Below are 17795 nucleotides of genomic sequence, written 5' to 3'. Positions count from 1 at the left end.
CTAAAAGGCATTATATACTTCCTTACCTTCTGGTTTCCTTACACTAGGTGTACCCCTGACTTACACCTAGACAAATCTTATAAAAATATAAACAAGAAAGAAGGTAAATACCCAATTTTAACATTAGAAAGTTAGCTATGATAGATGCTTGACAATTGTTGAATGAAAATAGAAAGGAATATGCATATTTCTCAGCTGTGTATGGCACTTGTATAAAAACTGATAGCGTTCTAAAGCATAGAAATCTTATATTTCAACTCTATGCTATTGTCTACTCCAGAATCCTTTCCCCTTGTTCTGTTGTCATTCATGCCTTACCAAATCCCAGTTCTCGATTACTGTAATCTGCTACCTTCACTTCCATTTACATGCTGCTGAATGGATCTGCAGGAAGTCATGAAAATATGCTGTTGAAATTCACCTGGGTTCTCCTGCAGCAAGTCAATTTTACTGATTCCTACAGCTGATTTTCTTTCCTGTTCACCACAACAGCTGCTCTGTATCTTCTCATCTCTCTTAAAGCCTGTTCTCCACTTTCTCTTAGCTGAGGATGTCACTTCATACTTTACCACATAAGTGAAGCAACTTGCCGAGAGGCCCCCTTCTCATCTTGCATCTCTCTGACATCAGCCCCCACCAACTTCTCCTTCACTCTTATTTGAACTCAGGTATTCCTGACTCCAGGGCCAGCTAGACTTGAACACAGGACCTTCTGACCCTGAAGCCAGATCTCATGTTCTTGTGTATCCAGGGTGCCGCATTGCCTTACCTATATATCATGCATAATTTCTTTGAGAAAAAAGTCATAAAATACTGGGTATGTCAAGGACAAAATAACATCAAGAATGAATAAAATTTGTTATAAGCAGTAAGAAACTAATGATTACCAAAGTAAAGTCTTTTCTTAAGAAGTTGTGTGTAAAGTCAGACTTGTAAAAATTCAAAAGTTAAAGTGAAGAATAAAAATGAAAAAATCCGATGTACAGTTGAGCCAACTCCAATAGTAGGATCTTCATTTTAACCCTTTCCTATCCCTACCTCTTTTTCTGTTGGATTTTATGTATCTGTATATCATACATATTGTGTGTGTATGTGTATGTGTGTGTGTGTGTTCAATCCTCCATTGTCCATTTCAAGTAAGAATAAAGTTCTGTCTCTAACCCACACCCCTCACCTCTTCTCCATGTTTTATATACTCTTCTCATGCAACTCAATTATGAGGAACAGCAACTTCTACTTCCATCTTCCTCCTGTATCTACTAGTGTATTGGTTCCCTACCTTCCCTTTTCTTTCTCTCTTAAATCCGTCAGAGCAGAACTAGTCTACCATGGGCTTCTCTGTTTTTCTTATTTAACTCCCAGTGCTTTTTGAAGACATTAAGGTTCCAAAGAGACACTTGTTTCTTCTCCCTCATTAGAACATTTGTCCTTCATTGCCCCTTCGAGTTCCTTGGAGAACATTACTTTTCCAGGTTTCTCTGGAGTTTGGTGTTTGCATTTTATGGTTCCTCTTCAGCTGTGGTCTTTTCATCAGGAATGTTTCAAAGTCCTTTTTCTCTTTAAAGGTACATTTTTCTCCTGTTAGCTTTGGAGGCAAGTTTTTCTTCATCATGATGCCATATCTTTTACCTTTTGGAATGCTGTAGTCCCAGGTCTCCTCTCATTTATAGCAGAAATAGCCAGGACTCGTGTTATCCTGACAGGTTTCCTGCTGTATCATGGAATCATTGATTTCTTTGTGGTCTGTTCTAACTTTTAGGGAATCCATTATTTGGATAAGATTTAGGACTTTCTCTTCTAAGCCATTTATTCTCCTCCCAATTCTTTCTTCCAGAGCTTTTTCTTTCATTTTTTAATCTTTTCTATGTACTCATACAGTCCTTGTGGAAAATGAATTTTTTTCTTTTGAGTCTCTGCTCGTAGTTGCTATGGAGTTATTATTTCCTTCTAAATTGGGCTTTTGTGTATCTCTGGATCGATTAGAATCCTTTATAGTAGTGGTATCTTTACTCAAAATATATAGCTTTAGTTCCTAAATTGAAGCCTTGTTCCACAGCCATGTTCTGCCCTCTGTTGTGCTTCTGGGTGAGATGGTCAGCCATGCCTGGTCTCAATCTATGTCACCTGAGTTCCTGTGGTGACCTCTATCTCCCAAGGTTAGAACCTCCTAGAACTTTGAGGTTCAGAACACTGACTTTTCAGGTCCCTCCATGACATCTTAGGACAAAATGCTAGAGACTTTGGAATCTCTGGGACTGGCGTATGCCTTGCTCTGAGTATTGCCATGCTCAGACTGGATTGTACCCACTCCCAGTTACTTCCAAGGTCCATGGTATAGGTTCTCAACCAACTTGGGGCCTTCTCAGAGGAGTGTTCTGCTCTGCTTTCTGCAGATACATAGCATGTCCTCACAGGCCGTAGGTGCCTCTGGACCATCTCAGTTTATACTGGGAGGCTACTATCTAATTTGCGTGCATTGGCCCTGACATTTATAGTAGGAACACTTTCCTATCCATGGGCTTCTGGCTGTGTGTGTGTGTGTGTGTGTGTGTGTGTGTGTGTGATAGAAGAAGACACTCAAGTCTCTCACTGGATTCCTTGATCATTATTTATTCTGGTGCTGTTTTTAGATTTTTACCAAAATAGATCTGTGGGAGCTGGGATGCTGCCTTCATTCAAGAAGCTGTCTTGGCCAGAAGTCCCCATGTACCAGCTTTCCATCTCTCAATAATATTTATAAAAATAATATGCAGTCAGAAAGAAAGGACCTACATATGTGTGTGTACTAGATTACTGTTCTTTATAAGAAATTATGAGAGGGATAGTTTCAGAGAAAACTGGGAAAACCTGTATGAACTGGTTGCAGAGGGAAATGAACCAGAAGGTAATTAGTACAGTAACATCATTAAAAAAATTTTTTCAACAACTTAAGAACTCTTAATCAATGCAATGACCATTAATCCCAGAGAATCCGTCATGAAGCATGCTGTCCAGAGAGGTGATGAAAGAAGATACAAAATAAGACATGTTTGTGTTTGTGAGATTTTTTTGTTGGGTTGTTTTTGGGGGTTTTTTGGACATGACTGATATGGGAATTTGTTCACTTGACGATACATATTTGTTACAAGGCTTTTGTTTTTCCTCCTATCCCCACCTTCCCACCCCAGTTGTTGGAAAGAAAATAGAATTTTTATTCATCAAAAAGTATTTTTAAGAAAATAAAGAGGGATTTAAAAAATAATTTACACAAGTGTCAATAGCACATCCTTGATGAAAATATGAGAAGACAGGCTTTCATAAGTGATCTCAGCATACCACATTTTCAGTTACAAAACTGAATGAAAAGTATAGAGATTACAAGATCGTGCTGTGCTTCTTGCTTGTTGATTATCTGAAACAAGGATTTGATTCTGTAGAGTAAAATGCAGACTTAAAAGCTTCTCTGACAAGGTGTCTCCCGTGCCTTCAAGATTTCTTGAAAGATGAAACAACAAAATAATTTTGTTTGGATCTGATGATTAATGTCTAGAAGGGCACTAAATTGGGTGGTGTGTGCTACCTAAGGGCATTTACTTCTTTTATGGGGAGTATCCAGCACAGAGCCCAAATGGAAAAGACAATCCCCATGAGTGATAAGACCCTCCAGATACTCCTGTTTGCAGATGACAATTATGCTGATGTCATTAAGCCCTGAGACACCAGAAAGCCTCTAAATGAGATCCCCAAACACTTGAAAGCATTCTGCCTAATTATCCACACTGAAAAAAAATCCTATTTGGATTACATCATGCAGTTGTATGGACAACCTCTGGAGCTGCTCTATCATCTAACATATTTTGGTCACACTGTGAACTGGGCCTCGAAATGAACAGAAGAAGGATGAGCTGTTTTGCTTTGGGTCAGTTGTATTGTGCTGCTAATAAACTCAAGGTTCTCCTTGTAACAAAAGCCCATTTTTAAAAAAATAGCAGTAGTCTTCGGATGGCGAGTGATCTGTGGCTGTAAGTCATACAGTTGTAGAAGAATTAAAGTTGTAGATCACTCAAAGGACAGTGGAGAGGCACATGGTTGGCATGAGTATTACCCATGAGAAAATGAGCAGGAGGCTGGAAGGAGGGATGTCTGACTGCAGAATGAGAGAGTCTGGCCACGCATAAAGAGCAGAGATCACAGCCAGCCAGCCCACACGCCACCTTGAATATTAAGGGAACTAGGGCCCATACCCCCTCCCCTGCCCAGTTCTTTGGGCAGCTGCTCTGTAGAGAGGATTTATAGAGGAGGTAAAGAACCACACAGAATGAGAAGAAGTGTCTGGGGTATGATCTGTCCTGTTCAAGGAAGCACAAGGTACTGGTGTATTAAGACAATTGCATAAGGCCTGTCTTTCCAATTTCTCATTAAGAGTGATGACAGAGGCCAGTGGGCAGTTGAACCGCTTGTGGAAAGTATGCGGTGATAGAGTTCTGGCTATTAGTTGTTTTATTTTGTTAATGGTATATACTTCAACATGTTAATGGATTTGCAATTGCATTAGAGGGTTAGTCCCTCAGTCAATGTAGACTGCAGTCTCTTTACCTATAACCTAAACAGTGGCTAAAAAATATGCTACCCCTGGACAACTCTGAATACAATGTGTAGTATTTATTGTAAGCACTTCGTTGAAATAAAAATTTATTGCTATATATTTTGAATCCTCTCTTGCATCCTGCTGTGCATATGGCAACTTTAAAAAAAAATTTCTTATTTTGCATTTGTTTTAGTATTTAAGTATATAATGTTTCTTTTTCCTTTCTTATTGTGTATTTAAGTTTTAGAAGTAAAAAAATTTTTTTTAAATATGCTGCCCTGTGGCCAACCTGAAATTCAGCAAGGCAGCTGCACACATACTGTTGAATTTTAACTTATTAATGGAATTCACGAACTTGTTGATGTGGATATTCTATATGCTGCTAGGACTTGGAACACACCCATGTTTTCTATCAGATTCTTGTTCATGTCTTTCCTAAATCCTCTGTAGAAGCATCCAGTGGGCTAAAGGCCTTCTTCTGGTTAATTTGATATTTTGTGGATACCCAAAGCTATCTCTCTGTGATCTGAAATTTAAACATCTCTTAAATAATTTCCTTTTAGAAGGTCAGGACAATGGAAAATAACCAATAAAATATCCGAGCCACAAGTAAACTGCACATACATCTGTTAACAAGAAGCAAGGTAGTTTTAAAAAATTATTCCTGGTTCCAGCTGCTGACTGTTACTGAGTAATAAAAAATAAAGTTATTGTTCTGAGAAGGCTTATCATTATTTACATTATTTTTAATAAACAGCTTAACTGTGACTCATTTGACTACTGAGGATACCCACAGTAGGCATTACTGTCAAAAACTTTGAAATGCTCAGATGTGAATTCATTTGCTGGGATCTTACAGAAAATGTACATCTAGCAAGGGCTGTCCATTCCTTAGTTTGTCATTCATCACCATGGATTTTAAGGTGAAAAGCTTGCAGAGTACTGTGAACTTACTTGTTTCTAGACCCTCCCCAACAGATGCAACCATAAGTGCTTGAGATGAAGATATGCTCAGAAATGTTCCACCCCTTGCTTTCAGACCTCCTAGGCCATGAAAATGCAGCCACGCTGAATGATGTGAAGACGCTGGTCCAGCAGCTCTACACTACACTGTGCATTGAACAGCACCAGCTGAGTAAAGAAAAGGAGTTGGTGGAAAGGTTAGAAGAGCTCAAGGAGCAGCTTGCTCCCCTGGAAAAGGTGACTGTCACAATGCTGCCTGTCCTTTAGGAGCCACATGCCTTCTGCCCACAGAACGTTGCTGTCCGCTCCTCCCCAGTGCAGGCTCCCCTAGAGTATGTGGGTGGACATGGCAAAGTGCCTAGAGAAGGCCCACAAAGGAACCAGGAAGTAATAGTTTGGAACTCTGATGACAGACCTTTGAGCTTTTTAGACCAGCTAAACTGGTCTTAATTTAGGGCTGGAAGTAAGCCAGGTAAGGACATCTCTGCAAAGGTTGGAGGTTGTTTGGGGGGGGTTTTTTTGGAGAGGCAACATTGAGTAGTGGATAGGGCAGTGGGCTTGGAGTTAGTTCAGGTCCTGGCTCAGACATTTATTAGCTCCGTGACCCAGCTTTTCCAAGCAATCTACACTAAAGAATTTTCAGAAACAATAGAAATGTTGAGAGAGGTGAAATTTAAACAGTGTAACACTGAATTTTCTACCAACTCAGAAACAATCTTTAGTGTATGCCTTTTAGGTTGGAGAGTTGCAGCCTCTTGACCTTTAAGAGGGTCTTCTCCTCTTTTAAAGTAAATAACTTGCAGCCTGAACAAATGACTAGTTAGAATAATTCCAACTTAATTCCTTTTCTATGTAACAAAAATAACATGCCACAGGATACTTTACAGAGAGCTGAGAAGGAAACCCATCAGCTCTGCTCTGTAGCTTTTTCAGGAGTGAAGCATAAAACACAGCTGCCCTTACACAATGATGCTAGTTACTCCAGTTTAAGGTGTCATGGCACCCAGTGAGAACTCCAGACGCAATATTGAAATACAGGCTGTAGTTACTAGAATTGAGACAGACTTGTGCCCTCACCAAGTGCAGCTGGGTGATCACAGAGCAAGGGAAGAGTAAACTGCTTCTATATTCAAATGCTGTTTAACTGTTTGTCCACTCCAGGTTCGGATTGAGATCAGCAGGAAAGCAGAGAAGAGGACCACCTTGGTGCTATGGGGTGGGCTGGCCTACATGGCCACACAGTTTGGCATTCTGGCCCGGCTTACCTGGTGGGAGTACTCTTGGGACATCATGGAGCCAGTCACCTACTTCATTACATATGGAAGTGCCATGGCAACCTATGCGTACTTCGTAATGACACGCCAGGTGAGACTCTTGGGCAGGTGCCCCTGAAAAGTTTCAGGTTGGAAACTTTGCTTCTCCTAAGAGCTATGTTGTAAAGCACACTTGTCTAGGAACCTCTTGTTGGTCACACTATCCCCAGGCTATGAATGACCAGCCAATTTTGAGGGCCATCCAGGTTATCTTAAGTCTGAACTCAGATCTAAGTAATGGATGTGGTAACGATGCCAGTGATGGCCATAGAAGGCTTTATGCCCCTTGGGGAAAGGGAATTTTGATATACACCTCAATCTCTGCATGTGGTTAGTGGTTCAGCAAAGGATGTTAGGTTTGGGACCTCCTCCTTCTGAAACAGTAAGAGCTCATCTTTCTAAGGCTTATCTGTAAAAGACGAGGACATCAATTTAACTTTTTACTTGTGGATGACTAAAGAAATATCCCAGTTCCACTGCAAAAACAGGAAGAATTCAGTATTATTTAATTCTCCCATCGATCAACAAATCTGGCCTCAAACATTTACTAGCTATGTGACCCTGGCCAAGTCATTTAACCCTGTTTACCTCAGTTTCCTTATCTGTAAAATGAGCTAGAAAAGGAAATGGCAAACCATGCCAGTATCTCTACCAAGAAAACCCCAGGTGGGATCACGAAGATTCAGACATGACTGATAAATGACTGGCCAACAACAAATGTGGCTAACCTCCAACTGCTAACTACTCCTCTTGCCACACATTTTACCTACGATTGCTGCCAACCAGTTCACCAGATTCATAATCAGCAAATCCTATTCTAAAGCATCCAGACCCTTCTCTCACGGCTTTATCTGTGCTCGCTGCACATGTAGGGGTAATCTAAGGAAGATATTAAAGAATCAACTCGAAATGAAATCTTTTATTTGCCTTCTAGCCTATAAAATATTTGTACTATATGGTCAATTTGTCTACCCACCTCACTTTTCTTATCAAAGGCCATAATCTTTTGAGTAAAATATAAAGACATGCAAAAGAAGTAATTGCTGCTTAAATAGAACGCTATTTCCTAAATATTTCTTTGTCCTGCAAAGGAATCCATGTATTGAATTGAACACAAGGCCTTCCTTCTTGTCAGATATGCTCCTTAGCACATTTAGCATAGCTAGTAGGATCTCCAGTCTCCTTTTTGTGACCTTGTGCAAGTTAATTTCTCCGGGCCTCAGTTTTTTTCATTTTTACACAGATTGCGCTAAGGACTTTTCTAGCTGCAGAATCCCTGTGTAATGGGTAATTCTAAAAAGCTTTTCTCTATGCATAGTCCTAGAATAATAGCTTTACCGCCCTCGTGTGGCAAGTCATAAAACAATACCTATAGGACAGATAGCTACTTGCCATCACTTGAGAAAAACAGATGTGAACCATCTTCATTTCTGCTTGCCAAATAAAATATTAATTATTACTATATATATAGTGTTTCCACCCAACTTGTGTTGCATGACACCGATGAAGCGGTAAAATGTTTTTTTTTTCCTCCAAGTAATGTCAGTTCACTTTAAAATTGGTTCTGGAATATGCCTTGGTGTATTTTATGAATCTGTAGCATGTCCCATATCTCTATAGAGGCTTCATGACAAGTTCCCTGGAATCATAAAATTAAAGAGATATCACACACTGTGAGAATAGATCTTCAGTAAATCTTTAATAGCAGGTCATCCTTATCATGTGGAAATGAGGCTGAATAGTGAAAATTAGAATTGATCTAAAAAGTAAAAGAATACACTATCAGGCAGGTCTTCAGGGTCTGCAACCACTGCCTGTTTTTGGCTAAAAACCCAGTTCTAGAGCAGGAATGCAATAGAATTGTAGTGAATGGAAGGAGAGACCTTTCACTCTGGATTTAAGCTTGTGGGACTTGATCCAGACCCAAAATATTGCTGCCCTAGTAAGGTTACTACCATACCGTCTCCAGCAGCTTACCCAATGTCATCTCATCATCAATGAATATTTAGACCTAGGAAGTTTTGGGTACCATGGGAGTGCATATGTATTTATACAAATTACATAATATACTATATGTAATAAACATATTAAAATTTCACATATACAAATATATATGAAAATCCAATAAGTAAAACAATTATGAAATGTCTACTTTGTATGAGACTTAGCTAGGTGTTAATAATACAATTCCTTCTTTATTTTTTTATAGGAATATGTTTACCCAGAGGCCAGAGACAGACAATACCTATTATTTTTCCATAAAGGAGCCAAAAAGACACGTTTTGATCTAGAGAAATACAATCGACTCAAGGATGCAATTGCTCAGGTAACAGAAAGTTTTGCAGAAATAAAAATGAATACATGCTAACCCTGAGCAATCCTCAATAATCAGTGTTCTTCATAACCAGTAGAAAGGAGAAAAGTTCTGAAAGAAGACTCTTTCCTACAAACCATCAACAAAAGCATGTTGTAAGTGCCTGCTCTATGCAGAGCACCCTTCTGTGCTCTAGGGATTGAAATACCGTAAATGAAACAGTCCCCACTCTACAGGAATGTCCATTATAACAGGAGATATAACAAGGATGTCTGCGAGTACCTGGAGAAGAAATACAAAGTGAATGTGTGGTAGTTTTTGAGAGAACCACATTGTGAAGTAAGAGGGATTCTCTAAGGTGAGAGTAACGAGGAGGTGAACTGAAGGCCTCAGGAATAGATGTTGTTGTGAAAGGCTTTAAAAACTAAATAGAAGAGTTTACTTTGATTTTTGAGGCTAAAGGAAGCCAGTGGAGTTGATTAAGGAGGTGACACAGTCAGTTCACCGCATAAGGAAAATCACTTCTCCCACAGTGTAGGGGATGGACAGAAGCGGAGAGATAATTAATTAAAGCAAGTACACCAGTTATGTGATCATTGTATCATTTAGGTAAGAGATGCTAGAGCCTTAACTGTGGTGATAGCTGTGTGCGTAGAGAGAAGGACTCAGATTTGAGATGCCTGGTGAAGGTAGAATCAATAAAATATGGCGAAGATTAGATACATGGGGTAAGGAGAAGTGAGGAGTCCAGAATAAGGCTGACATTAACAAAGCAGAAAATACAAGGATGGTAGTGCCTTTGAGAGAAATAAGCAGATTGGGAAGTAGGGGGAGGCTTTACAGGGGACACATAAGGAATTTAAGGACATCCAGTGTTTAATGTAAAATAGACAAAGGGCAATGAGGGCCCAAATCTCAGGGGCTGGGTGTATAGACCTGTGAATTAGCTGCATGGAGAGAATAATTAACCCCATGAGAGCTGAAGTGGTCCCAAGAAAGAGGGAGTAGAAAGAAAAGAGTGGAGACTCTAAGATGGAGCCTTGGGGAAAATCCTTAATTAGTGGGCATAATTTAGATGCGCAACCAATGGAAAAGACTTAAGGGGTGATTAATCACATGGGAGAACTAGGAGTGAGTAGTGGCCAAAAAAAACCAAAACAACAGGTCAACAGTGTCAAAGGTGGCATATAGAGAGAGGAAGGCAAGAACTGAAAAAAGACACGTCATATTTGGCAATTAGGAGATCACTGGTAAGCTTTGGAGAGACCAGTTTAAGTTGAGTGATAAGGTCAGAAGCCAGATTACAAAGGTTTGAGAAGTGAGAGAAGAGTAACTGTAGGCAGCAAGTGTAGACAGCTTTTTTAAGGAGTTTGGCTAAGAACGGGAGGAGAAATGTAAGACAGTAGCATGGTCTAGTAAAGGTTTTTTAAGCATGGAGGAGGCTCGAGCATGTTTGAAAGCAAGGAAGGGACCAACAAATTAGGGAGAAGTTGAAGATTCAAGAGAAAGGGAGTGACTAAGGATGCAATATGTTAGAGAAGACAGGAGCTGGAATGAACAGCGCCTGTAGGGGAGCTGTCCTTGGAGCTGCCTCATTGCTAGAAATGGAAGGAAAGAAGGAAAGCCTGCAGTTTGCTATCAAGGGGTTTTGGGAGAAGTAAAGGAGAGAAGGGGCTCTCTCAGCATGGAATGGTGAAGTAAGAGGTGAGGTTCTCAGCTGAGAGAACGTGAGCTAGTATGGAGGAAAAACTTTGGTGGGGAATGAGACAGAGAGTCCATTAGAGGAAAATAAAAGGATTGCCTTGTTGCAAGGGGACCCAGTTAAAGTTATGTAACATGAGTTTGTAATGTACCCAGCCAGCACAGTTGTAAGCCTCCTTCCACCGGTCTTCAGTACAGGCCTGAGGTTTGACAAGGGATGATTAACCAGAGGACAGAGGGGCAAGGGATTCAGAAATAAAGAATGTGATTAGGCTCATGATTGGAGAGGGTAGGAAGTAAAATGAGAAAAGGGGTAAGGACCTGAAAAAGTGCCAAAGAGTAGAGGAATTGGAGGTCTCCAGGGTAAGGAAGGGGTTCAGGAGAGAGAGGATGACAGCAGACGATGGTAAGATAGAGGAATACCAGAGTTTAGTTAAGGAATTGAAACCTCTCTGGGCAATGGTGAGATCCATGTATGGAGTGAAGGAGTAAGTCACAAAATTTAAGGACTTTGGAATTGAGAGGTTATAGGGTTTGAGAGTACATCAGAATGGATGTTGAAGCCCCCTAGTGTAAAGACAGGCATTAAGGAGAGGAAGATGGTGAGGTAGGTGCTGAACTCCCTGAAAAAGGAAAGAAAATGACCTGTGGAACTGATGTATTAGAGATGCCTTCTCCAGATTGGATGAAAAATATCATTACCCTGAACTTCAAAGGAGAAAGTGCTGAGGAATAATAGTGAAGGGAAAGTCTGGCAGTGTCACTGGGGATCAAGGATATGCCAGCTCCCCTTCTAGGTCCCATTTGTGTGTTGGGGTGGGTAAATGTACAGCTAGTGACAAAGAGGAGGGCCAGGGATGGAGTATTGTCAGGGAGAAGCCAGATCTCAGTGAGAGCTGGAGGAGAATGAGGCTCAAGTCAAAGGGAAAATGGTTTGCTGTGGAATAAGATCACAGTGAAAGGGTTAGAATTATGAGTGGGATAGGGTTGAGGAGAATGGGAATGAGAAAACAGGAGGTGCAAGGGTGGAGGATAGATTTTTTTTAACATAGGCAGTGATTGATAATATAGAGATAAGGAAACAGGTGGTGGGAAATTGTTAGCCATAAGAGTAGTGGGAAGTGTGAGATGAAAATTAAAGTTCACAGTTTCCACAGGTTGTTATTAATGGTCAAGGGCCAGGGCTATACAGCTTTCATCACTCATCTGAGATGGTGGGAGGGAGGAGACTGGAGCAGGCCTCCTGCTGCTTCTCCTCTGGGGTGGGTGGGGGAATGGTGAAGCAGTGACAGTTAGCCAAAATCTAACGTAAGCAGGTCAAGAGACAGTAGAAGCATCTCTCTATTAACAGCATCACAACGTTAGGATTTTTGGAAATTATTTTTGTTACATGAGCCAAGGCATTTAGATCAACAAAAAATTACACGTACCTTCTTTATGCAGGGTACCAAAGGAAAAAGTCTTTCAGATGTCAGTTGTTTCCCCAGCGATTCCGTCTGCTGCTTAATTAAAATTGTAATTTTAAATTTACTTTACTTCTGTCTATAAGAAATAACCCAGATCTGCCACCTCCATGTGTGCTACCATAAAGACATGAAACAGAAGGCCAGGGAGGAAGACGGTAGCCACTAGACATCATTGTCAGGCCACATGGTTCATAGATTATTGAGCCAAAAAGATGTATTCCAAATACAAACATATGAACCTACCCAGACCCAAGGTTCACCAAGCCCAGCAGTATGGCCCCAAGGAATATGTTGTATGGACCGCCCTCCACAACATCAGCATTGGGAGGTGATATCCTCAGAACGTTCTACTGTAAATGAAGAACCCGTCTTGTCTAGATTATCCCCACCTTCCCTAAAAACTTTCTTGAACTTAAGTATATTTTTAGCCAACCACTTCTGGGTGAATTGAGTTCCCTGTATTTAAGTACGAGGAGATTTTTTTCTTTTTTTGTCTAAAGTTGCCTCTTTCAAGCTTCAGGGAGTTCTGATGTTCTGGGATTTGGTGAGCAAGTCTGTCTACCCTTTCATGATTTGATTAGAGACTTTAAACATATCACCCACTGTTTTAGGTCATCCTCACAGAGCAGGTCTTCTGCCGTTCCTTCTGTCTTTGACCCCTCACCTCACGCTCATGAGATATGCCTTGGTTTTTAGTCTCTGAATGATTTATGCAGCTGTAGAACAAGCAGTTAAATTCTTGGGCCCATAACAGAAAAGTTTGCTGTTGTAATCCATTGGTGGATTGGCTGCCTCTCCCTTTGGCTAATAGAGAGCATTACTTATACCAGAGGTTTCCCCCTTTTCTCTTTGGGACTCCATTGTGATTTTCCTTTTTTCAAGAAGGAATAATGCTGTCCTGGGCTTTGGCAGGTGATCTTCCTCACCGCTTTTTCTCCCTCCTATTTTAGGCAGAATTGGATCTCAAGAGGCTGAGAGACCCACTGCAAATACATCTGCCCATCCGACAAATCGGTGATAAACTAAAGGAACTCTGAGCCCTGGCAGGAAGAATACCTGTTTATAACTCTTGCCTTTTTAATTAAAGCATTGCAGGTGAAAGCCGGGAGGTGTGTGGGGGTGGAGGGTTTTTACCTTTAATTAATAAACAAAAAGGATCTTGGATAAAAGGAATGTTAAAATCTGAAGATCAGGCATTGTGGAATAGAAGTCTCAAAGGGCTTGGTGAATATTGTCTTAATCAAACAACTCAGTTTCTGGATGAAAATGATGTGATTCTATGGTTGGGAGAGTCAAAGATTATGTGATCTTGGGGGTGCTTCCTGCGTCTTTGCGGGGGCAGCAGAGCAAATATGCACCAGCACCCCATTCAGCTCTGATTTTTTTTTTAATTTAACTTTTTTTTTTTAAACAAATTAGTAACTGCACCAGAATAGCAAACCCCCTAAGTTGGGTGGTTTGAAAGTCATGGTTTTCCGCTTAAGCAAAGTGATTTTTCCGTTGAGAACCAGGAGTTTATCTCAACCTTATGCACCCCTTTCGCTGACTCCTCTATACCTGTTTGTTCGATTTAAACAGTTTTATCCAAATAAGCCATGAAAGCACCTGACTGTTTGATCATCGACACTTTGAATTATTCCCTTGTACCTTCGTAAGTTCTGACACATCCCAGTGCTCTGGATCTACGCAAGAAATCAATGGCAACACTGCATGAGTTTTTCTAATAATCAATCTTGAACGGGAGGAAGATTTCCTTCTCTCTTCTCCCCCTTCCCCCTACTTTCCAGTCTCTCTTCTGACCCTCCCCCCATTTCCCTTCTCTCTTTCCGCCCTCCCCTCCCCATTTCCCCTTCTCCCTCCCTGCTCCACATCTGAGGTCACCTGGATTATACAATCAGGAAGGTACAAGGTTTACAAAGTTGGCTCCAAATCATGATGGGTAGCAATTCCAGAACCAGAAAAATTACACTACTGTTGATCTGCTCGTGGGACAGCGTGCGAAGCTGTCTGTTGACACTTGTCTGGGGGCTTTGTTGAAGACTGAGACTCCACTGTTGAAGGACACACACTTCCACTTTGATTAGCCCTCATTTTTAGTGAGTTTCAGATGAGCTCTCTGGAGCCCAAGGGCTGGGTTTTTATCCTAAGTGTGAGAACACATTTCCATGACTCCCCTCCCCTTTGGCCTATATTTTACATATTACTATTTTCTCTACACAGTTTTTCTCCATGCTGTTTTTTAATTGAGAGATGAATTAACCAGATCCCCTGCCCTCCTTGAAAAAAAAATGTTTTTCTACCCTGTTCCCATATGATATCTACATTCTAAGTGTCACAGGAATCGATGTCTCCAACATCCTGTTTCTAACAAGCCTAGGAACAGGATGGAAAAGGAGGATGTGAGCTTAGCACACAGCTGATTGGCTTTCTTCCCTCGTGGGATTAATTTGTCATTGTGGCAAGGGGCTCCTTTCTGTCTTCTCTCTCCTCCGGGAGCATTGTGTGTGAACGAGAGGCGTATTGTGCCCCAGACTCCAGGTGCCTTGCAGATGGTGACACGGGGCTGGGACTGCTGCCGCCACCGCCGCTGCTGCCACAAACCCTTTTGTGTTCCAACAGTGGCATGTTGGAATGAACGGATGCATGTTTGCCCTTTCCAGTTCCCTTTTCCTTTCTTTTCCTACTCTGTTCCTGCCTTCCTCAAATTTTGTTTTTGTTGGGTTTTTTTTAAAGTTGTGTGAATTACTTTTAAAAAGAGTTTTATCTTGTTTGTGTGCAGGCAGCACAGTGCAGTAGGCAAATTCTTTCGGGCGTGGGGGGAGGAAGAAGGAAAAGGGAAAGGGATACCGAGAAAAGTCCTTTAAACAGATGGCAAAATATTGAACATGTGTAAAATCCTGTATCATTTATGAAATATGTATAAAAGAGCAATGTACCTTCTGGAACAATAAATATCTATTCAGTTTTTGAATTGAAGTGTCTCATTCTTTTCAAAGAAACTTATTTTCCTTGAGGGAACACAGAACCTGATCTTCCTATACTAGATGGAGTGCTTTATCTTCCTAAATTGGTTTTTATATAGATATTCTCAAATTAAATTTTGTCCCTGGAAAACCTAAGATAGCCAGTATTATCTCTGGCTATCGCAGAGAGGCTGATTGATCTCCTGTATCACCCATAAAGAAGCATCCACGCCTACAACATCTCATGCCATGATGATGCCTGTCAACAGACATCTTTATCACACAATCATCCTCTGGGTTCCAGGGGTTTCATCAAGTGTACACTGTCATAAAATCATTAATCTTAAGACTTCATAGAGTATCTGCAGCCTCCCCAAGGCAGGTGGTGAGATGCTTGAGGCAGAGAGTTACAACTAGGAGGCTATTGGGATGGCATGAAGGGATGAGGACTTGAAATAAGGGGGTAGCTGTGTGAGTGGAGAGAGCGGCTCAGATGTGACGCCTACTGTAAAGGCAGGAAGAGTGATAGGTGGCTACTGATGGGATAGGTGAGGTGGGGGGAGTGCGAGTGAGGAGTCCAGGATAAAGCTGAACATACAAACTTGGGAGACGAGAAAGATGGTGCCTTTCCCTTTGGAACAGGGAATAGTTTAGGGAGAAAGATAATGAGTTCAGTTTTAAAAATACTGAAAGATGGCCTCTGGGGCATCCAGCTTAAAATCAGACAACTGATGATATGGGACTGAATATGTACACACATATATGAGTGTTTGTGTATTTAAAAATCTAGATAGATGGATGGATAGATAAAGAAATAGATGGATAGAGGAGTCATCTTCAGAGGCAGGATAGTTAAACTCATGAGAACTGATAAGAGTGGGGCAGGATATATAAAATTATCTGCACAGAAATGATAATTAAACCCAAGACAGTTGAGGAGGCCACCAAGAAAACAGAAAAGGAGAGAGTCCTGGACAGAACCTTGGAAAACCCTACACTTAGTAGCAATTATATGGATAATGAGTAAGCGAAGAAAACTGAGAACAGTCAGACAGAGAGTTGGCACTAGCAAAGAGGAGGATCGCCTCTGTCATAGACTGGAGGAAAGGTGGAGACTGGGAAATGATGAGAAGGGGAGAATGAGAAAAGAGCCTCAATGTTTTTCAATCAAGTAAGAACGAAGGTCTGAAGGAGAGAGAGGAGGGAAGAGGAGGTTTGGAATAGATTCCATGGAAAGTGATAGGAGTCGATTAGGGAGAAATAAAAGGACAGGTTTACAGAGGTGGGGATCCAGTTGAGCTTGGATACCCCAAATTGAATGTACACAATCAGCCCAGCTGTGAGACTTCCTTCTGCCTTTGGCAGCTCATGAGTAGTGGACAAAGTTGTCAAGGCAGGGCGTAGTTTTGCCAAGAGAAGTACAGGGATGGCACGTGAGATTCAAAAGCAGAGGACAGTATAATGAAAAACATTGAAATAGCTAGACTGATGGATTGAGGTTGGAGAGGGAGGAAGTCAAGTCATATTAAAGTAAGGGCCTGAGAAAGTACTGATTGGTAGGGCAAATGAAGTTCCCCATGTGTAGGTGAGGTAAGGAATAGAGAGGTGGAATAATAGGATGTTATGGTCAGGAGAATGTGAGAAATTCTAATTAGGGAACTGGAACACATTTGGACCATGGCAAAATCCAGTGTGTGACCTAGTCACATGTGGCTGAAGTGGAGTGAAGGACAAGTAGGGCATGGAATTTAAGGAGGCTGAGAAATAGAGTATGGGGGTACATCTACGTGTATTAGTGTCACCCAGTAAAACCTCATCAACACCCTTGGGTTTAAAAAACTGGGGAAGAGAGGAAGACTGTGATCCAGGTATACTTGTAAGTAAATAAAAGTGATACAAGGTCCTTTTAGGAAGAAGAACATTAAAAACCAGGGATCTTGGGAAAAGCTCTGTAGAGGAGGGAGAAGCTAAATTATGCTGTGACAAAGACCACAGCTGGAAGGAGACATGGGAGACCACTTGTGCAGAGAAAACAGAGGGAGGAGACTAGAATCTCAAGAAATAAAATTTCTTTATAACTGAAAATGCTATAAATGGTATGAAAAACTACTCCTAGGAGACTCTCCTAATGAAGTATTTTAAGTCCCATATCGGAATGAGTGTCTGACCCTTCCATATCTTCCCCTTCAATGTGTACAGCATGTGGAGTCTCAGGTCTTAACATCCTGGGATTATGTGTTTACAGAAACAAGTTATCTGGGGGGAAAGTCCTTGACTCTCAGCAATCAGTCCCCACGCCAAATCTGTGTTTATCTTGAGCACACATCCTCTGCCTCCTGACAAACACCCATGAAGCACTCTCCTGGCTTCTTGTGTGTAGAAATCACCAATTCAGGCTGCACCAGAGCCATAAAATTAGAGAAGGGAGTCACAAGGCCCCTTGATCCAACCCAAACCTGTGTATGGATCTATTGTGCATCATTGTAAAAAGACATGATGTTTATCTAC

The 17795-nt window shown here is 41.1% G+C and overlaps 1 protein-coding gene across 1 annotated transcript in view; it reads left to right on the top strand.

Annotated features, from left to right (window-relative positions):
- Positions 1-15295, top strand: part of MCU (mitochondrial calcium uniporter) — a 168975-nt gene extending 153680 nt beyond the window's left edge. Inside the window, exons 5-8 of the mRNA XM_072628224.1 lie at positions 5607-5767; positions 6692-6895; positions 9053-9169; positions 13275-15295. Of these exons, the coding sequence (XP_072484325.1) occupies positions 5607-5767; positions 6692-6895; positions 9053-9169; positions 13275-13361 (569 nt within the window). The 3' untranslated portion in view covers positions 13362-15295. The remainder of the gene's footprint in view (positions 1-5606; positions 5768-6691; positions 6896-9052; positions 9170-13274) is intronic.
- Positions 15296-17795: the final 2500 nt, after the last annotated feature.

Source organism: Notamacropus eugenii, chromosome 1 (assembly GCF_028372415.1).
Source record: "Notamacropus eugenii isolate mMacEug1 chromosome 1, mMacEug1.pri_v2, whole genome shotgun sequence".
In the NCBI taxonomy this organism is placed as follows: domain Eukaryota; kingdom Metazoa; phylum Chordata; class Mammalia; order Diprotodontia; family Macropodidae; genus Notamacropus; species Notamacropus eugenii.
Note: the sequence above shows the minus strand (reverse complement) of the source record. Positions and strands in the feature narration are given on the sequence as shown.